Here is a 23056-nt window from a genome sequence, read left to right on the forward strand (position 1 = left end):
AATTTTAATAAATGTATTAATATTATGTAATTGAAATTAAAAATTTATTATAAAATAAATTTTATATTTGTTTATTTCGAAATTTTTAAATAAATTGTTTTGAATTAAATCTGATAGTTTTTTTTTTGAACTCAAATCTGATAGTTTTTTTGTTTTTGTTTTTGGCAAACCTATTCATAACAAAATTTCGATTTCAATCTGATATTCATAGTTGTTTTGTGTATCTTGTAATTCATAGTTTGAATCTTTTTTTTGGGTGAAGATTCGTAGTTTGAATCTAAAACATTAATTTATATTAGATTACATATTAAATTAGATTAGAATTATATTTTTTTAGATAAGCAAGATTAAAATTAGAATTAGAATAAGATTAGATATTTTTCGATGTATAAAAAAAAAGAGAATAAGATTAGATTTGTTTTGTTTTTGGCAGATACACTACATTATATATATATATATATATATATATATATATACCGTAACAACATTCACTTGGTGCCTCATCTCTGCCCTAGCTGCTCTAATAAGTTTTGAGGTTCGGTTCTCCGGTCATCTCTTTTCTTCTATGACGCTTTTAATTTGTTTATGAGTTTAACTGTTTTTTGTTAAAATTTTAATTGCTTTTCGTTATTATTTCCTCAATTTGATTGATTGTTTAGTAGTTCAATATAAGGTTATGGCGAGTGAGGGTGTGAACTATAGATATTTTCTTAATCTCACTGAGTGACAGGATTTTTCTTGTGGTAAAAATATGTTCTGTTCTTGAGGGTGATAGGATGTTGTTAATATGCATCCTGTCCTTTCTCAAATCAAATTGTGAATCAAATTGTGTCAGTTTCAAGTGTCTGAGTTGAAGAAAAAAATATGAGTTTGGGATGATTATAATGCAATTTTCTCCATTTAATTTGAATCATTGCTTTCTTACTGTTTAGGATCGGATTTTGAACCATTAATGGACCTCAGAAAATCAATGAGGTGCCAAAGAGATGATGTTGCCCTCAGTATCACAAAGCATTTATTCTCAAAAGAAGAATATCAGGAGAAGAACATGGTGTTTTCACCCTTTTCTCTCCATATTGTTCTTAGCGTCATGGCTGCTGGTTCACAAGGCCACACACTCCACGAGCTTCTTTCCTTCCTCCGATCTGACTCCACCGACCATCTCAACACTTTGTTCTCTCAGCTCGTCTCTGCTGTCGCTACTCCTTCACATTGCCTGTCTTATGTCAATGGAATATGGGCGGATAAATCGGTTTCCCTTTCCCATACTTTTAAACAACTTGTGGCAACTCATTACAAAGCCACTCTCCATTCAACTGATTTTACCAAGGTAATTTTTTTAATTCGATCCAAAAAATCCTTCTGTTAAAATGTTTATGAAAAAAATATAATTAATTTTCATGTGTGGTTTGAAAGGCTGATCAAGTGTGCCATGAAGTGAATTCGTGGGTTGAAAGGGAGACCAGTGGCCTTATCACAGAGCTTTGTCCCTCCAAGGTAGTAGCCAACTTAACCAGCCTTGTCTATGCAAGTGCACTCTGCTTCAAGGGGGTGTGGAAACACAAGTTTGATGCTTTAAGTACATACCATGCTGATTTTCACCTCCTTAATGGTACCTCAATCAAGCTTCCCTTCATGACAAGCAAGAAGAAGACGCAGTATATTAGAGCTTTTGATGGTTTTAAAATCCTCCGTCTTCCTTATAAGCAAGATAGCGATAAAAAGCGCCGATTCTCCATGTGCATTTTTCTTCCGGATGCAAAAGATGGACTTTCAGCTTTAATTGAAAAGTTGGCATCAGAATCTGGTTTTTTGAAAGGCAAGCTTCCTCGGCGAAAAGTGCAAGTCATTCGTTTTGGAATTCCAAAATTCAAGATTTCTTTTACACTTGAAGCTTCTAATGTGTTGAAGGAGCTTGGAGTAGTTTCTCCTTTCTCTCAATGGGATGCGGATTTTACAAAAATGGTGGACTCTCCTTCAAATGGAGTATATGTTGAAAGCATGTTTCACACAACTTCCATTGATGTAAATGAAGAAGGCACTGAAGCTACGGCATTGGAGTTAATGTTCGCGAGACTGAAGTGTAGGACCCGTAATCCGAGTATAAATTTTGTAGCTAACCACCCTTTCCTCTTCATGATCAGAGAAGATTTGACCGGAACAATCCTTTTTATTGGGAAGGTGCTTCATCCCGACGGAGAAGCCTCATCACTAAAAGCCACGTTGGAGATGGTTAGTAATTTCAATATCTGATTGTATTTTGTGACTAGAATTGTTTTGTTGTCCGATTGAATATTGATGCCAACCATATGGGAAAGTTACACTTCTTTTTCACTTGGGGTGTGCATTTTATAATGGACTAGGTCTTTCGTTGGCATAGTATTTGTTACTTGAATTTTCAGCAATTCAGGCTTATGATGTGTGGAGTTTGAGAATCAATAGAACACAATCATGTTTGAAGTTTCCGCTAAAAGAACTCAATAATATGTCTTACATTACATAATTCCTTCTTTAAGTGAGAATGAAAATAAAGATAGTTGACATAAAATTTTAGTTATCTACACCTGTTGTGCTGTTGCATTATTGTATGATCGATATATTACAAGTGTAATTTCATTTTGCTACGTTTTAACCATTTGACTTACTTTTTTCCATAAAATATAAATGTTTTAGGAGGAGTTCTTCAGAAGTGCCAAAAAAAGGAGGAGTTTTTTTAAAGAACAGTGGGGAATAATCTACTGATTTTGAACCGGAGGGAATCGGGAGGAGGAAGATAAGGGTGATGACGGCAATGATGATAAGCCCGATATTCCACCAAAGAGGAAGAGGTCCAGTAGAAGTGGCTCCATGAAATTGTTTCACGCTCTCATTTATGATTATGTTGCAACATTATTAGGTTTACTAGTTTTGTTTTGTTGGTGCATATTGCATAGTCAATATTAGTGGGTTAAACATGTGATAGAACATGGCTTCAAACGAAGTTGTAGTGATCCTCCTTGTTACAAACATATAAATGAAATTAAAAATATGATATTAGTGGTTGATTAATTGATGTTTTTCTGCACTGTCCTTACTTATTATATTACTTATACTAGATTGGTCATTGTTAGGTTTTGGATGAGGTGTTAAACTGGTAAGTTGAATGACAAGAAACAAACATGATGTTTGTTAATATGCTTAACTGGTATCATGTTAATATGCTCCATCAATGCTTTCTTGGAAAAAACAGGAAATGGATACTTCTTGCAAGTTCATTACAATTAGACAAGTTAAGACTTAAGAGTGGTAGGAACATATTTGTTTAGTTACAATGGATACCTTTTTCAATTTTTTCCCCTACCGTTCTACTCTTTGAAGCCCAGCTGAATTATATATAGTGTTGTTGGTGAATTGTGATTATTGGACCTTCATTGTTAAAAAAGTACTAGTTGGCAGGCAAAACATGAATTCCTTTTAATCTCCTATTCTTTCACTGCCTTAATATGATGCTTTTTGGAAGCTTAAGAAGAAACCCGATGCACAACTGGAAGAAATCCTCCTGATTGAGAAATTGATTGGAGATTGTGTTGAAAGGATTTTTACTTAACCACTTTCGAATCCCTCAAAATTCGATTGTAGTACAGCAAGGGTTTTTATCGTCCTCAGGGAATTGAAAATACAACGCCTTTCTCTAGTCGAATTACTTGAGCAATGGATTAAAAGTTGATTGTGGGTTGTTTTGGTTACCGATCAATAGCATATGGAAAAACACAACAAACGATAGTAAAGAGGATTGTAAACAAGTTGAGAAAATGGTTGGGATCGGGTTTCATCAATTAACTTCGTTGTATTCTATGATTTCACATACAAGCCATGATTTATGATTGATTTCATCACACCATTTCTTTACTTCATCATAGTTCCCTAATGACAAAGATTATCAAATCACTTCCCAACTATCAATTCCTTGAATAAATTAGAAAGCAAGAAGCATTAAACTTAGGTGTTCATTGACTCTTGAACTAACTCTATTCCTAGAACTTAGATTCAAGAGATGGGTTTACCTATTTCAGATTTAAGAACAAAGTTTCCACTAAGCAATTAAATCAAATATCAAGTTCTAGTTGATCAATCTAAAGCTAGCATTAAGAACAAGATAACCCATTGAAATCATAACATAAAACATGAATTCATATATGACAATCAAGATGAGGACATAGAAATCAAAAGATTACTTCCAATCCCAACACAAAAAGGTTTAGCTATCCATTTCCATGGAAGCTTTCATGCTTACAAGAGTTAAAGAGAAGAAATGGATGATCCGTGCCGTCGTCGGCGTGTTCCCAGCTCGACGGAAGGTAACAAAGCTCCCAATCTCTCTATCCCTCTTCCTTGGTTCGAGTTTCTGTGTCTTCTTTTTCGTTCCTTTCGTTTCTGTGCTGAACTTTGAATTTATATCATTGCAGATCTGTTACAGGATGCTTAGCACTCCACTTTAGGTGCTTAGCATCCTGTTTCTTCATTATGAAGGATGCTCCACCGCCAGGTGATGCTAAGCACTCATGGGACACTCTTAGCACCCTGTTACTTCATGTTTAAGGAATCTCCATTGCCAGATGATGCTTAGCACCCTGGAACGCATGCTAAGCATGACTGGAACAACAAGGTTGATTTCTTGTGATTTTTAAAAGTTCTTGAGTGAGATTCTTCAAAGCTACATAGATTTCTTCATTTACAAGCTTTCTTTCATCCAAATGATGCACTTTCTCAAATACTCTTCAACCTACAACTGAAATTGAGATTGAAATCATTTTCTACATAATCAACTTAAAAGAGAGTTACTTATAAGAAATTTCTCATTATTACCATAAATAAGTGCCTAAAACATAATGTAAAACATGGTGAATATGACACTTATCAGATTGTCGTGGAGATCAACCATGGCTGGTATAGCCCATGCCAGTTTCTGAAGCTAGTGCCTGAAACAATAGTCTCAGTAGTTCAAATGGATTAAAATGAGGTGCTAGTGAAGACTTATCACTACAAAAAAAGTATTTTTAGTGGCATTGATATTGTTAAGTTGTGGCATTTATTAAATGCCCCAAGTGTTATTAGTGACATTCACCTTTAAGTGCCTCTATTACAGGTGCCACAACTGTTTTGTGCCATTTTTTTGCTTAAATGCCGGTTTAGTATGCCACAAATCGCTTCAGGCATTTTTTAAATGCCACAATTGCATCTACCATTGTATTAGGCTCAAATTTTACTGACAGCTTGTAAATGCCACAAAATGCATCAATAATTATTTTTTTTGACAGCAAAATGAATCAATAATTATTTTATCAAATATAAAGGCATTGATATATGGATCAACTATCATTTTTCCAATGCAGCAAAAAAAAAAAAAAAGGATCAACTATCACATTATACAAAATAAAACGCAAGCGTGTTGTCAATTTCTAACTTAACCACTGATTATTTACACAAGATTATAGGTTCTTACAACTAAGTATAACACATCATTTACATAGTCAAAATCCTCATTTATTTCATAGTTTAAGTTGAACGTAAACACTAATTGCACAGCTAAATAGTTAACTACCTACATACAGGGCCGGTCCCGACATTTTGAGGGCCCTGGGCAAATAATAAAAATGAACCCCTAAAACTTTTAACGTTTGAAATTTCATCAGAACCATTATGTTGGTTCGTTTGACAACTGACCTCTTGCAACCCGCCTATGGGTCGTATGTTCGAATCTAAGCAACGTGACCGCCAAAAGGTGGAATTCGAACCCGGTACATAAAAGTAACATACACAATTACTACCACTAGACCAGCTGAAGTCATTAATAACATCTTGAACATTAATTATTATAGCTAAATTGTATTTTAGGGAAAAGTTTAATGAGATTTTTTTTTGGGCCCCTTCTTTTTGGAGGTCCTGAGCTGTGGGCCTACTTGCACAGGCGCAGGGCCGGCCTTGCCTACATACAATCTAAATCTAACATTTCCCAGCATTGTGCACATGTTTTGTGCTGTCACCTACAAAGAATTTAAGAGGAAAGGTAATTAAAGACATTAAAATCAAGAATTGTTGAGTAAAAACTTGGACAAAAAATAATTGTAAAAGCTAAAATTTTGAAATCTGAAAGCAACTAAATCAAAACAATTTTCTTTTGATTGTAATCATGCTTAGGTAGTTATGCAACAAACCTGAAAGCTTCCATTACTAATGCAAGCAAATTAGTATTCCAGAATACCTGTTCATAAACAAGAGTTACACCAATAGATCTGCATCCAATAATAAAAACAGAATATATAAAACAGATTTATGGAAAACAGAATATTCAGATTGTTTTCACTCTTTGGTGTTGGTTCAAACTTAAATTAGTATTCTCTTCCATACCTAATGTCTACTATTATCATGTAGAGCCATTGATTTTAACAGCATCTTCGCATTGTGGTGTATTGTGATGCCTCCTAAACTGTGGTGGAAATTTGATCCTTAATGTAATCTTGCTCATGATTGCAGTTGCAGGCGTAAGTCACTATCTGATGTATGTAACAAGTTAATATTTTTTGTTGTTTAAGATTTCTAATTCCTTCAAAAAGAAACAGGATGTAAATTGATCGGGTTTTTTTATTGGCAAATTTTAGTTGTTAATAGTGTTAGTAAATTAGTCTCTTCTCAGAGTTCGAACCCTCATTCACCATAATCCCACTTGATCGGTTTTGATCTTTCAAATACTATTTCGTTTATTTTCATCTTCGAAGTACTAAGGTGATCAATCTAATATATTTGAAGGACCAAAACTACTATTTATTGTGTGCAAATTTTATGAAACATAACACGAGATTTTTTTTTTCAATGCAGAGCACAAGGCTCACTTTGACTTTTTTTTTTTTAATTTTCTAGACTTAATAACTCTTTTGTCTCTCACTTATCACGATTTTGCACTTTTTAATCCCTTCAGAAAAAAAAATTAGCAAAATTAGTCCCTCTCATTTATACACTTTTGCCATTTTAGTTTTAAATAAGGATCATTTTTACAAAAAATTAAGCAATGTGGAGGACCAAAAGTGTTATTTTTTTATTGGGGACCAAAAGTGCAAAATTGTGATAAGTGAGAGCCCAAAATAGCTATTTTAAAGAGACTTAATTGCACATTTGCTCCCTCATCCTTTACCATTGTGCGAAGTCGCTCTCCATGTTTAAAATGAGTGAATTTCCTTTCTCATGTTTCAAATTGTGTTGCCGTTAATAATGGAGATCAGACAGTGAACGTCTCCTTCATTCATGTAACTCGCGAGAAGAACAGAACTACAAATTTTCTAGCTAGGAAGGCCAACCGGGAAGGAGCACCGCGTAGGATTAGGGGCCAACCACCCTCTGATATTTATGCGTCATTGTATTTAGACGTCGTAGCTTAGTTGTTTCTTGTGTTTAATTTTCCTCTTGTCACAAAAAAAAATTGTGTTGTCGTTAGTTTTCCATCCAATTGCTAACGGCGGTTGCTATTTTCACCTCCTCCTTTTACTAACCACACCTTAATCATAAATAAAAATAAAGAAGATAAGTTAAATACAATTAAGGCTTAATTGCATTTTTGGTCCCTTAAGTATCACGTTTGTGCAATTTGGGTCTCTCATGTTCAAAACGAGCAATTTGAATCCTGACATTTTTATTTTGTGCAAATCAAGTCCCTCCGTTAGTCTGCCGTCCAAATCGTTAACGGAAGTTAATGACGTGGCACTCATTAATCTACTTGGCATTGATTAGTCTACATGGAGGGACAAATACAAAAAGAAATAAATAAACCTAGTTATATAAAACACACGTGACAGACATGTGCTTCAAAAGATGCACCATTATCATCTTCCCCATTTTTCTCTTCTTCCACAAGCGCGCCATCTCCGCCGTCAAATTCTTCTCCAACGACTGTCTCCTCGCCTCCTCCTCCGCCACAAGACTCAAATTGCTCGTTTTGAACATGAGGGACCCAAATTGCACAAGCGTGATACTTATGGGACCAAAATTTCAATTAAGCTTACAAATAATAGAAAATTAAATTAGTCAAAAGTTTTTTTTTTTACAATGAAGATAGAAATTAATTTTTTTTTAATTTAGTGTAGGTGGTGCAGATAGTAAAAAGGGGGGTGAAAAATAGCAACCGCTATTAACAATTGGATGGAAAGCTAACGGCAGGACCCAATTTTCACAATTTGAAACATGAGGGAGGAAATTCGCTCATTTTAAACATGGGGGAGAGAATTCGCACAATGATAAAAAATGAGGGAGCAAATATGCTGATTAGTGACCCTCCCTAACAAACTCTCTCTATTCCTTAATTTTCGTAACATTCTTCTAATTACTGATTAATTAATTAGATAATATTCTTATGGTTTTGTCTAAAATGAACTACATGATAGCGAGAAACTCTATTATTATTTTATTATATAATAACACAATTATTTTCTTTGTAAGGCAAAAATGAGGTATTTTGGCGGGAATTCCTTACACACTAAACTTGCGTGACCTCAAATAGCATGCAACAGCACCTGACCGAACGAACTGCAGGTAAAATTAGAGAAGTGAAAAACTAGTAATTAAAGTAATGAAAAGCTAGTTATTACAAGTAACTTGGTTCTAACAAACTATAATTATGAGCTTAACCGTTTAGCCTGGCTATAAATAGAGGTCACTCCTCCAAATCCCGCCAGAATTTCAAAACAGTGTTTTCTGCATTCTTGTTCTTGGAGAGTTCAGCAACCATGGTGATCTTCTTCTCTTCCATTTTTCTTTCTCTCACTGCCATAGTTTCATCTTTCCAATTCATTCATTCCTTCTTTCAGGTCGTTGAACTTGAAATCACTGAGCTGGATGAGGATGTGGATTCACCTCTTTTGGTAACTACTTCGATCATTTACACTGCATAATCGATCTGAAATTTTGTGTGTGTTGTGTTCTTCCACTGCTGTGTTGTGTTTCCACTAGATCACTCTGGATTTTGACGTTAGTTTTAGAAATTGATGAATAATATTGGTAATTAGTTTCAGATCATTCATTTGATTGCATATTATTGTTCTTGATCAAAAAATGCATCAAGTTGAAATCACTGCACAGGATGAGGATGAGGATCAGGATCAGGATTCACCTCTTTTGGTATTTACACTGCAAATGCAATATGCAATGCATAATCGATCTGAAATTTTCTTGTGTTGTTTGTTGTGTTTCCACTAGATCATTGATTTCTCCTCTGGATTTTGAAGTTAGTTTTAGAAATTGATGAATATTATTGGTAATTAGTTTTACATCATTGCATATTATTGTTCTTGTTTGTTCTTCCAGGTCGTTGCACAAAAGATACACGAAGTTGAAATCTCTGAGCAGGATTCACTGGTGCTTAATCATTTTCCTTCATTTACATTGCACTGTGATTGTTTAATCGATACAGATTTCGAACATTTTTTTGTTCTTCTACTGCAATGTTTCCGGTACATGTATAGTTTATTGCTTTTTCTGGATTTCAATTTTCTTTCGTTATCAAATTTCGTCCGAATATTTTCGCTGTTTTAAATTCTACATATGTGATCCCTGCTTTAACAAGTTTTGTTTGAATCACAAGTAGTAATGTAATGATCATCCACTAGGCTTTACTACTAGGAATTAGAGTCTGAATTTTGACATGTCTAATCTGAAATTTCAATTTCCAGATGAGAAACATGCTACAATTTGCCTTATTCAGTAGCTGTTATGTCAGAGGACTATTTCCTGAGAAGTACTCCGTTCCACCATTAGGTAATATTTGTGTTTGAATTCGCTGAACTTCTAGGATACGGTTTTCACTTCCTTGTACTGAGAATTCTACTTCTTTTCCTTGCAGGTGTCTACCATGACTTACAGAAGAAATACCTGAAGACGCTTCTATTGTGTGTAGCGGATGACGCAATCATTGAGGAATATGCATTTAAGACTTTTGATGACTGCAATTTTGACTTCAATGAATACCGCAATCCATATGTGGTTGCTCCAATAGGTAATTAGGATCACTACTTACAATTTACTTTACTTTCTACACTAGTTTTATTTTTTCTAGTTCTCTACAGTTTGTAACTCAATATCTAGCTAGGCTGTTAGTTAGTCTTTAACATATATAATATATATATGATGATCTCTACCTCGCTCAGATACCCATGTCCCTGTGGAAGATGAGCAGCAATTGCTCCGGTGTCACCTTGATACTTTTGAGCTTAGTGACATTCTCTCAAATTTTCCAGACATCTCAGTGGTACTACCTTTTCATTTTCCTCATAATTGTTAGCTACCTGTTCAAATGTTTCTTTATTTTTTTGTTTCTAATGGAAGTGCTCTGTCAGGAAACTGTATACAAGTTCACCTTAGTGAAAGAAGAAATTGATGGTCAAATTCCTCAAGTATTTGACAGAGCTTTGCAAGTTGAAGATCTCTTATGCATGAAAGTGAGTTTTACTTCAGGTTTTTCTTTTATGTATATCTTTGAACATCCTGGTTGGTTGACTAGTAATCTATGGCATGTGTAGTCACAATTAATTATTGCTGAACAGCTTAAGAGATGTTTAATGCAAATACTTAATAAATTTAATTTTTGAATTGTCTCTTATCTTTCAAAACACCCTGCATCATCTGAAGAGTGTGTAGATGAAGTCTGTATCTATATACTACCTAATATATGATCATGGGAATGTAATTAAAATTGATTATTAACACTGGTTGTAGGGAACTTATGTGGAGGGTATGAAGGAAGAAGTTCATTTGTCAACTGGACATGAACTTATTGCTGGTGCTGGTGGAGAAGGTACTTACAAGAAAGTCCTCCAAGTAGTAGTTGCTCTTCTCTTTAGCAGCCACAGTCCCACAACATTGGTAAGTATGATAGTTTTACAATTGTAACAATAGATAGTTTCTAGAATATGTGATCCATGTTTTTGCTAAATGATAGTAACTTGTTTCTGAAATTTAGGTGCCAAATATGAGAGTGAAGCACAAGCCTTCCTCAGACAAGTTAAGGGTAAAAAATACTCAGAAATACAAGCGTGAATCAAGGGGTGAACAGCATAGACATGTACCTAGAAAAGCAGCTCTTCTCATAGGCATGACCTATGCGAATCAGGAGGACTCATTGCCGTCTAGTGTTATAGAATGTCATGGTATGAAAGAGATTTTAAGAAAGTATTATGATTTCAGTAAAGATAATATACTAACCATGACTGAGGAAGAGAAAAACGAGTTGCACATACCTATAAAGGATAATATTAGATGGGAAGTAAGAAAGTTAATCAAAAATGCAATTGAAGGAGACACCTTATTTTTATATGTTACTGGTCATGGACAATATGCCAATGGACAAGCAGCCATCTCATCATCCGATGACAAGCCACTCGTTGGTGAGTTTATTCAATTATCCTTTTAATGTACTTGTTGTCTTTTAGACCATCTATCTTTAGCTTTACAAATTAACTAATTACTTCTCTATAAATTCAGAGACCTACTGGTCAAGGCTTGGTAAGAAAATTTCCAGTGGAGTTAGTCTCACAGCAGTCATGAATACATGTTTTGGAGGAAGATTTTTTGAAGATGCTAATGTTGAAGGTAAAGGAAACATTATAGCTTACTCACCATGCGGACCACAGGAAATTCTTGTGCAGGGACACTTCTATCACAGAGTCTTAGCACCAATTATGATGGAAGGGAGGGGGAAGTCAAACCAGGAGATTTACAGAAGAATAAAAAGCTCCCTGAAAGTTGTTGACCCAAATGCAGATCCAAGATTTCACTGCCCTGAAGAAGAATTGCCTAACAAATTTCTCTGTCAGAGCCTACCATGATAGAAGCTAAATTTCACTTCTACACGTGTACGCAAAAAATTCCAACAAGTGAAGCATTTCCCTCTTCAAATTGATCAAAGCCTCAACTAATCTTGTCAAAGATCCTAATCATTACAATTTTTTCTTTTTTTCTTCACTGGGTTTTTCTCAAAAGGAATTTTCTTAGTAAGGTTAATTGAGGTATAATTTGAAGTCTAGCCTCCATTGGAGTTTTTCTTTTAAGTGTTATTTTGAGTTGTAATCTTCTTGCTACTTGTTTTTTTTTCTCTTCGTGTTGAGTTAAAATACCCCTTTATACTTCATTTCAATATACTTTTTGGCTCTACCAAAAAAAATTGACTTATAAAAAAAATTATGTTTAAATATTCATTATCATTAATAATTTAAACAGACGTTGTTGACTCTCACTTTAATGGTAGTCACTCTCACTTTAAAATAAAAAAGTGAATCAAAATCTTTTTATATATTGGAATAATAGATAATTTGCATTCACACAATTATTATCTTAACACACATATCAATTTACTATATCAATCTACTATAAAAAAGAAATTTTCTCACTTGCATCCACATTTGAGGTTGTTTGTTGTGGTTGGATGAGATGTTGGTTCCATTGGTAATGCTTCCGCTTCCTTTCTAATAGCAAATGACATGAAACGAAAAATTTGAACTTAGAATCCTTATATAACAATGTAAGTTCCATAGGAATGGAAAACGTATTTGGAGATTGAACAATATTGACAATGAATGAATTATGAATACAATGGGCAATAGAAATAGTTGAATAAAAAAAACACTGCAGAAGGAAAAAAATCAATCATTCTTACACAGAAAGAAAGAGAAACTACCTCTGTCTGTGATCTTTGATCTCTGTTTTTGCAGAGACGACAGACAATGAGTGAGTTTTTTTTTTTTATAAGCAATAAGAAATATATTGAATAGAAGTACAAGGGGTACTTCAACCCAATACAAAGAGAAATGAGAAGATAGAAAGAGACAATGAGTGAGTGAATGAGGTTTGCGGGGTTTAACCAAAATTTAGGGTTGGAAAAACCGTTTTATTTCAATAAAAAGTAAATAAATTATATGAGAAAAATGATGATGCACACTAATCTCTCGCCCCACGGTTAGCGCAGTAAGCGGTAGGGGGCTGACCAATGAGTTTTCGAACCCCCAACCACTTGCGTAAAAATACTATAGTATAATTATATAAAGTATAAATATTAAAACAATTTTTCATTATAAAATATAATCGAAAAATTATTATGTTGAAACATGTGAATAAATTATATTAGAGTTTTTGATGCATTAATGCTTATATTAGAGTTTTCTTTTGTGTAAATAAAAGATATTACTGAAATTTAATAATTAATGATTAGTATTATTTTTTAGGGTTAAAAATTATAACTGTCCCTGGACTTTGAGCGATATTTGAAAATCGTCCATCGCCGAAAAATTATCTTAAAATCATCATCAGACTTTCAAAAACAAATTGGACCCGTCCCTCCGGCAGCCTCAGGTCCGGCCAGTTGCTTACGTGGCTGTCCACGTCAAACTGATATGACTCAAAATATTTAGATAACAAAAATAGAAGACCATATATCAATTGAGTTTTTAAAATTTTTCTACACCATCAACCAATCAGATTTCAATGACGTGAGAAAATTTTTCTTTTTATTTGATTTTATTAATTGATGTGACACATCCTTAAAATCTGATTGGTTGACGGTGTAAAAAATCTTTACACCGACGGTGCATCATCATTTTTCTCATATCGAGTCAATTTATAATAGTTTAACGTTTTTAAAATAAGTTACAAATAATATATTTATATAAAAATAAAATAATTACATCAAGTTAGTTAGTTATGATAAATTAAAATATTATAAGTATTAGTTTATGTAATAAATATTGATTTAATTATAACACCATCAAAATAATATATAAATATAATTCAATAACACTAAAGCTATTTATTTTTCTAGAAGATAAATAAGAAATGTCAAACCTGCACAAAAAGTAATTTTTTTCTGCTATACATTCTAATTATTTGCTTTATTTTTAAAAATTATTTGGTGTGTTGCGTACGCGTACTCGTAGCACGTGCCGGAGCGTATGACGAACTTGGTAACTATGGAGTCTATTCTATGTTTGGGTTGGGTGCTTAATTGAGAATAAGACATATTTGTCATTGTAGCAAACTATTCACGCCGCAACACCGCAATACGCGCAACTACAATAAATGCAACCGCGACCGCAACCGCAGTTTAAAACCCTGTCAGATGTGCAGTTAGGCTTAAGCTTAACCTTGCTCAGGCTTCACAAAAATCCTGGTTCCGTCACGGCATTCAAGTAATTTTAACAACTTAAGTTCGAACATGTTCAATTCATTTATTTTTTGTTTGGGGTTTATTATTATGGTTTCGGTTGTGGAGGGGCATGATTTGTCAAATTTTATCATTTATACTCAAATCTTAGTTGATACTATTTTAAAATAGATAAACATATCTTATCTTATTCTAATCTATTATAACAAAAATCATAATAATATAAAATCTAATTCCTCTAACAAGATATATCTTAATCTACAAAAAAAAAACTAATTCCATGTTTGCATTTGCGTGCAAATATACAAAAATGGTCTCAACAACTTTCCAATGAACGTGAACTTTTGATGAGCACTCAAACGTACTACAAAACCATTAAAAATTTCTAACCATTCAATTGTGAAACACTGCATTTACATGTTAAACCAAAACAACTAAATTTTAAATATTTGAAATACTTTCAGAAACTAGATTAATTTAACGCGCCGTGAAAAGGCATTCAGCACAACTCATGTTCCTTTTCTACCAATGTAGAGGGTACCTGTGCCATTAAAAAAACCATACAAAAAGTTTAAAACTTAATATATTTAAAATGTCTAAGATGGTAAACATATATCATGTGGCAATGAATGGGAACAAAAAGGTTAAAAAAATAAGGGAACATTTCATAATAACATTTACCTTACGTTTACTGTGGATCATCTTCACTTGCTTCTTGGGATATTTTGTTCTACTAGGGGAGTGGTAATAAACTCTCCCTATACGGATAACGATACTCTGGAGCATGCATGCTACGCAGCCCATTAAGGTGATGCTTGAGCAAGCCTCCATCCTCACTCAATTTCATGATATTTTTTCCATACATAAGAAGTGCACCATCTTTAGTCAAGCATATGGGACCACGGCCGTCCTTGTTTGGAATAAGAAAACATCTAGTCCAAGAAGATGACACTTTATATTCTTTCATGACTCATATCTCATCGTCATCCCATCACCAAAGAAATGGAGACCAAGACATCCTCCTAGTACACTTAAACTACAATGATGTTCATTGTCACGGTACAGTTTCACACAATCATCTGATAGATGAATCTCTGATAAACTTCTATCTATTAAGGCCCCGTTTGGAAAAACAGCTTAATTAAGCGCTTATGGTCATAAGCGCTTATGACATAAGCGCTTATTCATAAGCTATTTTTAAAAATTTATTGAAATAAATTAAAAATAAGCTGTATATAAGCATAAGTTGTTTTTCATAAGCTGTCCTGAGTAGCTTATGAAAATAAGCTGAAAATAGCTTATGGCAGGTCATAAGCTGTTTGCATAAGCTCTCCCAAACACTGGCATAAGAGCTTATGCTGTCAGATAAGCTCAAATAAGCTCTTCCAAACTGGGCCTAAATCAAAGGGAAGAATAAGTACAAGCCCCGTAGCCTTAGATTTAACCATCCAATGAAGAGACTAATTCAAGAACACCCCAGCCCTATCATAAGGATTTTGATACTGATCATATTCAAAATCAACACCATAAATAAAGGAAGGCACATTGGTTTTCAATGAGAAAACTTGAATCCGAGGATGAGAGTTCTTATCCGCGTCAGAAAAATTCTGTGCAATGTTCCTGCACGAATACGATTGTCGTATGAAAACTAACAAGTAGTCATCTGTTGATTTGTCATATCCAAAGCCGTGTAGAATATCAAGCAAAAACTCTTTTTCGCGGTATTTATATCCTGTATTTGGGAGGGACGGATCAATCTTATCATATGAGACTGGTATTTGCCTATGGGTACCGGTTCAGGGATTCCAGACAACGGCATCACCAATCATATTGCCCAAAAACATAATCCCTCTACAATAACCAATAGCCCAAAGAAGACGACGAGAACTGTGAGCGCTGACAGGAAATGTAAGTATATAGCGAGGGCGTGTGCGAGGTGGTGGTGGTGTATGCGGATAGTTGAGATACACGAGATCAGGGTCCTTGTCGTCAGTAAGTGATGCCGCCTTAAATTCTATGGAACCACCAAAGAATCCTATAATAAGACGATCAATTGGTGTGGCGGCTAGGTCAAAATGAGATTTAGCGAATTGGGGATCGGAAATGAGGGGGAGCCATAATTTGCACACACATTTGAAACGTATGAGAGATTTAACTGACAACCTCAACAGAATTTCTACCAGCATATCCTCAAGGAGACTGAAGTTCTTCATCCTATTCATTGTTGATTAAAACTGGTTCTGCAAAATGAAATTATGCAGATCCAATATTTGTTAAGTAACCAATTATTCCAAAAGCTTAAGCTCTTCTGTAAAGATCACATTAAATATTATAACAATATCACTATATCAGCAATCATCTATAAAAAAAAAATTTGAGCAATCACATTTAGCATAAGTAAAAGCAGATGAATGAAGGAGAGCAGAAGAAAATAAATACTTGGAATTGAGGCTCAACGACGATGGAACCCCAACTCTCTCCGTCTAATCCTCTAAAAATGTGAACGTCGATGGTGCTGATGCAATGGAGGTTAAAGGGAATAATTGACCAAGTTCTAGATTCTTCATTTATTTTTAAAATTTTTATAAGCCTTTCATTTTTGTTTTGCTTTTTGACCTTTTCTTCTAAATTGTTCCGCATTCAGTTCATTTTTTTTATTTTGAATTTTCGGAACTTTATTCTATTTTTATTAATATATTTCAGAACTTTTTATTATTTTGAATTTTTTGACCTTTTCATGTTTTTTCTTTATTTTCAATTTTTGAAGATTTATTTTATCATTACTTTTAGAATAAAAATTCGGACTTGAGTGAAGCGGTCAGCAATTACCTCCTATATGGAGTATGTCTGACCTTGTTCGGGCTGTTATTTCCAACCAGGGACGGATCTACATGTAATGGTATATGCCCCACCAATTTTTTTTTTTTGATAGTATGAATGTTAGTGTTATTTTAATAGTCACCTACTATATGTATGTATAAATATAAATATAGTTATTCTAATAGCATTTGCTCCCATTAAAACATTTTTGTTAAGGTAAAATTATATTTTTGTATTGCTACAAATATATATGTATATTTTGCCCCCATGACATAAAATTTATGGATCCGTCACTGTTTCCAACGATCGGATTGACATTTCGAACTTGGTCACATTTGAATATTATGGTGTAATGTTACACGACCAAGATGCATGGTTATGCGAACAAATTTTCTCTCGCGTCTAGGTCACTTACATATAACATTTTAAAAAATTAAAAAGAAATGTAACATCTTTATCCTATGTAAAACTTTTTTAGACTAATGATAATGATGCATATCCATTAATATTTTTGTTAATATGAAAAAAACAAACTCATATATACATACATATATTTGTATATATATCATGTAGCTAAAATTTATAGTATTTCACTCTGTTCTCAAACGCCATTGCTTCTTGTTGTTGTGTTACCTTCCTTTCCTCAGAACTCAGAACCATGGTGATGGCGAAATCCTTGTCTAGCATCCTTTTCAAGGGAATCGCAGCTCGTTCTCTCACCACACCGGTAAAGTTGGTTTCTTTTCAGTTTTGTCTGTAAAGTTTCATGCTTTCTGCACTAAACGCTTATGGGCATCCTTTGTTTTTTCGATTCACATGGTGGTGGAGTGTTACAATGAGTAAAGTTGGTTTTTTTCGTTGGAATAGTTGAACATGGGGTTTAGGGTGTGCAAAAAAATGGGGGTGATTGTGTCCCAATCCAGAAATTGCTTTGCTTTGTTCTCAAATCATTCTGATTTGAAATCACTAGTTATCTTGTTATGTCAATTACAACAATTGGAATATGAGAAACTGTTTCTTTTTATTCAATAGGATTTGGCAAATTTGGATCCTTCATTTTTTTATACTGTTATCTGCTTATTAAGTTTAGATTGGCATTTACAACTTACAAGCATATGCCAACATGGTCACTTTGTTTTTGGAGAGGTTGGCTTAATCTATGAATCAGTATTGTAATTCAGAAGACTAGAGTTTTTAGTTCTTCAAACTGTGTGTTGTGTTTTCTTTTTTGTAATGGTATTGGTCTTTTCCTTTAATGTGTTTGTTTGCAGATGACTAGTTCCTGTTATCTTGGAATGAGAAACTTCACCAAGGTGTCAGATGATCCCGACACACATGATGACTTCAAGCCAGCTAATAAGCTCGAGGGTACTGCCATTTCTTTGTCAAATGTTGTTGAGCAGGTGTGTATCATGTCAATTGAATCTTGTACACGAAAAATATATCAATTTTGTTGTTGTTCTAATGACATATTGAAGTTGAGCTGTTGTTCACTGTGGTTAATGTTTCCCAGGATGTCAAGGATAATCCTGTTATGATTTACATGAAAGGTGTGCCTGAGTTCCCACAGTGTGGGTTTAGTTCTCTTGCAGTTAGAGTTTTAAAACATTATGGTAAGTAAAGTATATTGTGTGATATGTATTTTATGCTTCATCCTTTGTTATTGTAGAAATTACATGTTCTAAACTCATCTCTTCATAGTAGGAGTATTGCTTCCCATGTTCTGAAAGTTGTGTATCTATAATTTTAATAGTGTAGACTCAGAAATCAGAATGGACACGAAGTTGCATTTCTATTAAACATTATGGTGATTAATTTGCTAAAGGCAGCTGACATCATAGTGGCTATTGTATTTCTATCTGAATTGAGATTCGGATCGTGAATCGGAAGACCTATTTTCCGAACTGTGAGTAGAATCTTTATTTGTATGTTTTATGTAGGATACATGATACAAAAAATAAGTCATAAATTGAAACACAAGCTGATATATCATGTAAGAAACCTTAAAACAGTCCAAGACAAGCCATAAATCCAAATAAGAAGAAAAACAGGGGGTGTCTGCACAAAGTCAAGTATCGAATCCCTCCAAAAAACACCAATAAGATGAAAAAATGTAAATTATTTTTCTACTTCCTATACTTAGATCCTAGTAAATGATCATAATCTAACTAATTGAATGATTCACCATCCCCGTGTTCAACACCAGCCCATTGCAATAACAAAAATTGCACAACAACAAGAAGCAAATTTCACAGGAGGAAACATGTAAGCAGACGGAGAGAAGTGTTGAGCATAAAGGGACCAAAGGGGGACTAGAACCGATAAAAAACAAGAGACATGTTTCTTAGGTGAGGCCAAAATTTCACTTGAATCGATAGTAGTGGGGACCATTAGGGTTTGATTGCTCTGAGAATGTTACATGGGTATTTTAGAGGTAAAATAGTCTGGTAGCTCTGGCCCTTTTCGTGAAGAAATTAAAAAACCACCAGAAACTGATATAGGTTTTGCAACCCGTGCCGACTAAAGTGCTACCCGTGTGCGACTCTGAATTGTGTGATTTGTGAATCATGCGATTCAGCAGCAAATCGTAATAGTGCGAATCAGCTCAGCTCGGATTTCGCGATATAGATTGAGATTCATGTTCATTTTAGATTCACAATGTGATCTGTATCGCTACCTCGAAAAACTATATTGTACATATCGTGTGATCAATATTGTACCTTGCTTTTAAGTTTTAAACAAATTTTCATAGTTTTGTTGTTCTTTTAGTTTACCTATGGTCTAACTTGCATTACTAGATGACAATTGAATAAGTTGCAGTTATAATTATATATTGCTAATTTGGTATTGCAGATGTTCCTTTGAGCGCAAGAAACATTTTGGAGGATGCTGAACTGAAAAATGCTGTAAAAGCCTTCAGGTAAGTTTGATCTTACTGGCTATATCACTCTTGCTTCATAAGAGTAGTGATCATAAGCATTAGTAAATATAACATTTATGATAATAAATGAAATGTTATCAGAAAAAGGAAGTAAATAAAAATATAGACTTGTTTTCAGTAGGAACTGAAATTACTCATATACAGTGTGAAGCATCAAAACATTATTTCAAATTGCATTGTGCGAACCCAAATATTGCAGTTAGATTCAAAGTTCAGACTATGACTTATAAATCATAAAACTTTAAGGTAATTGTTTTTCTATCTTAAACATTGAAATTTTCCATTTCAAAATTGCAATTGTGGTAAAATTGAAATTTTGACATGCTTTGATGGCAACGTAATTCAATGAAGGATCGCCCTGTCAATGGACTAAAGATCATTGACATGACATGAGTTTGAAGATCGAAATTTGTTCTCTTTCTTTCTTTCGGTTTTGTGTGACTTTGTTGCGGTCGATATGAGTATATCTAATGAAGTTTTGCTTGTTTTAAGTTGGCATTTGTTCATTTAAACCCCATGTTATCCAAACATCTGAAGCTCAATCATGTAATATCCGCTGGTAAATCAGCCAAAATATCTTTGTATGTTGTGAGTACTTGTGCATGCGTTATGGAAACTTGTGCAAAAAATTTCCTATTATTTTGCATTTGATGTGATAAGACTGAACATATTAACTGGTTCTTTGACATGGTAGTACAAGTCTAGCTGCTGTCAAATTTAATTACTTTTTCCTTTTAACAACTTAATATTTGACAGATAAGTCAAATGTATGTTTATGATGTTTTACTGTTCTCCCATGTCCATTGTCTGCAGTCACTGGCCAACATTTCCACAAATTTTTATTAAGGGAGAGTTTGTTGGTGGATCAGATATTATTCTTAATATGCATCAGGTAAATTCTCATTTAAAGAGTTGATTATTTTGTATTTGTACTTATTATTTTGTATTTGTACTCCTGTTTAATAGTATCTTACATCCATGTAGACTGGTGAATTGAAGGAAAAGCTTAAAGATATTGTGTCCAAGCAGTAAAAGCACAATCGAGATGATGAAATTTGGAGGTAGGTTAGATTTAGACCGATTTATTCGATGTAATCTCTTTGTTTTGCTGAAAGATGACAAGTGACTTTTTTGTATCAAAAATTCTGGATAGTATTAAGTTACTTACAGGATCAACCACACATTTTTCCTCTAGGAAGTGTTGGTTACATGAATCTGTCTAATGCCATATCTTTGCATAGCAATAAGTCTTTAGGAATAAGTCTTATGAAGTTTGTGAATGGATCATTTAATAAATGGTGCATCTACTGAGGACTAAAATTTGATTTTACTCTAAAACTTATTTTCAAGGTAATAAATATAGGAATAACAATATTAAAAAAATAGTTATTATTTACCACTATCTTATATTATATTCAATTCTTAATTGGAGAAAATAAAAAAAGAACATCATTTTCTTTGATTGAACAGTTAACTATTATTATTGATTTGATTTAATATGAGGAAGATAACATGCGGGTTATTAAGAATGGAGAATATGAACAGCTTGTATGATTTAAGAATATGATAGCTCAAATGTAGTAATATATTGATGTTGATTTACTATTTAAGAAATCCTATAAATGAAAAATGTATAGAAACTTCCTAATAAATATGAATTATGAAATCAATAGCCACTACTTTGCTGAGCCGTTTTCAGTCTCTTCACTTGTCCTGACCTTTCCTTTCACCAATTCCTGATAGAACCACTCTCACCTAGCTCTATATAAAGCTCACCCCAGAGTCACATACTCATCACAAATACCTCTAAATACATATCTCTCTACTCACTCTTTCTCTCCCAAAGATGGCCTCCACTCACAAGCTCATTGTTCTTGCTCTGATCATGATGGCTTTTGTGTCCAGCAACACTGCTGCACGTGCAATGAGGTCGCACTCCTCGGCAACCCTGGCTGCACGGCTCAAGCTAGATGGCGAGTCACCTCCAAACTGCTGGGAGTCGTTGTTTCAGCTGCAAGCATGCACTGGTGAGGTCATAACATTCTTCCTCAACGGTGAGACGTATTTGGGCCCGAGTTGCTGCCGGGCCATAAGGGTGGTGGGCCATGACTGCTGGCCTGGCATGCTTGCTTCCCTTGGTTTTACATCACAAGAGGGTAATATTCTGGAGGGTTATTGTGATGCTGTAGAAGAACCACGTTCCCCACCATCACCACCTACTGCTGAAGTGCTTCCTTAATGAATAAAGCTACTATACTAGATCTTGTGCTTTGGTTAATAAAAGTCATGAGAGATTTTTTTTTCTGTTTTTTATTGGCCAGATTATGATATGGAAAATCTGTATGTGTTCTGCCACGTTATTCATTATATGAAAATACAGTGAAAATTTAAGTCATGAAAGCTTCTTTGTCTTGTTTTATTTTTTCTTCTCCATTTTTTTGTGGAGCATTATTATTATTATTATTATTATTATTATTATTATTATTATTATTTGTTAGATTGAATATAGGTTACTGGTCCATAAGTCGACTTAGAGTTGTCCCTTGAGTTACTGGTTGTTTTGCATTTATCAGATCATTACGTGGTGTTATAATCGGTTAGTTAATGCGGGGGTTATGAACTTATGATTCCCCTGGCTTATGGCTTTCCGCCTCCTAGCTTGGTCGCGAACATCAACCCTTCCTTTAGGCCGGCTATTCATAAATAGCTTGACATTACTACTATTCCTTGTTCCTGCATAGCCCTGTACGTGTACAATGCGTTTTTTTTTACTTATTATTTTGTACTCCTGTTTAACAATATTTTGCATCCATGTAGGCGGCTGAACTGAAGGAAGAACTTAAAGATATTATGTCCAAGCTGTAAAAGCTCATGTGAGGACTGAGGTGATGAAATTTTAAAGAGAGGCAGTTTAGATTTAGGCCTACTTTTGCTGAAAGATGACATTTTGTGACTTCTTTGTATCAAAATTTCTGGATAGTAATATTATGTACTTACAGCAACAGCCATGCCTTTTCCATTGGATGGTGTTGGTTCCATGAATCCATCTAATGCCATAATGTTTGGATAGTATTATGTTACTTGCAGCAATAAGGTTACACTTCTTCATTTGTATGTGATGC

At 34.1% G+C, this 23056-nt stretch overlaps 3 protein-coding genes across 3 annotated transcripts; all 3 read left to right on the plus strand.

Moving 5' to 3' along the window:
• Positions 1–482: 482 nt before the first annotated feature.
• On the plus strand, positions 483–3034 carry LOC130748323 (serpin-ZX-like). Its single transcript, XM_057601503.1, has 4 exons — positions 483–535; positions 933–1330; positions 1417–2232; positions 2674–3034. The coding sequence occupies exons 2-4, from the start codon at positions 953–955 to the stop codon at positions 2740–2742; spliced, it is 1263 nt and encodes a 420-aa protein (XP_057457486.1). The 5' UTR covers positions 483–535; positions 933–952; the 3' UTR covers positions 2743–3034.
• Positions 3035–17560: 14526 nt separating this feature from the next.
• Positions 17561–23042, plus strand: LOC130745235 (monothiol glutaredoxin-S15, mitochondrial-like). Its single transcript, XM_057597405.1, has 7 exons — positions 17561–17720; positions 18265–18396; positions 18507–18606; positions 19847–19913; positions 20748–20826; positions 20919–20995; positions 22752–23042. Exons 1-6 carry the CDS (start codon positions 17652–17654, stop codon positions 20964–20966), a joined length of 495 nt encoding a protein of 164 aa, XP_057453388.1. The 5' UTR covers positions 17561–17651; the 3' UTR covers positions 20967–20995; positions 22752–23042.
• Positions 21781–22173, plus strand: LOC130749826 (egg cell-secreted protein 1.1-like). The gene has a single exon (XM_057603192.1). It carries the CDS (start codon positions 21781–21783, stop codon positions 22171–22173), a length of 393 nt encoding a protein of 130 aa, XP_057459175.1.
• Positions 23043–23056: the final 14 nt, after the last annotated feature.

Source organism: Lotus japonicus, chromosome 3, assembly GCF_012489685.1.
Source record: "Lotus japonicus ecotype B-129 chromosome 3, LjGifu_v1.2".
NCBI lineage: Eukaryota > Viridiplantae > Streptophyta > Magnoliopsida > Fabales > Fabaceae > Lotus > Lotus japonicus.

Excerpts from the sequence above, each read along its gene's own strand:
- LOC130748323 (XM_057601503.1), top strand. The coding sequence starts at position 953 with ATGGACCTCAGAAAATCAATGAGGTGCCAAAGAGATGATGTTGCCCTC. Across the intron at positions 1,331-1,416 it reads ATTCAACTGATTTTACCAAG|GCTGATCAAGTGTGCCATGA; the intron begins GTAATTTTTTTA and ends GTGGTTTGAAAG. Across the intron at positions 2,233-2,673 it reads TAAAAGCCACGTTGGAGATG|GAGGAGTTCTTCAGAAGTGC; the intron begins GTTAGTAATTTC and ends TAAATGTTTTAG.
- LOC130745235 (XM_057597405.1), top strand. The coding sequence starts at position 17,652 with ATGGTGATGGCGAAATCCTTGTCTAGCATCCTTTTCAAGGGAATCGCA. Across the intron at positions 18,607-19,846 it reads TAGAGTTTTAAAACATTATG|ATGTTCCTTTGAGCGCAAGA; the intron begins GTAAGTAAAGTA and ends TTGGTATTGCAG. Across the intron at positions 19,914-20,747 it reads AATGCTGTAAAAGCCTTCAG|TCACTGGCCAACATTTCCAC; the intron begins GTAAGTTTGATC and ends CATTGTCTGCAG.
- LOC130749826 (XM_057603192.1), top strand. The coding sequence starts at position 21,781 with ATGGCCTCCACTCACAAGCTCATTGTTCTTGCTCTGATCATGATGGCT.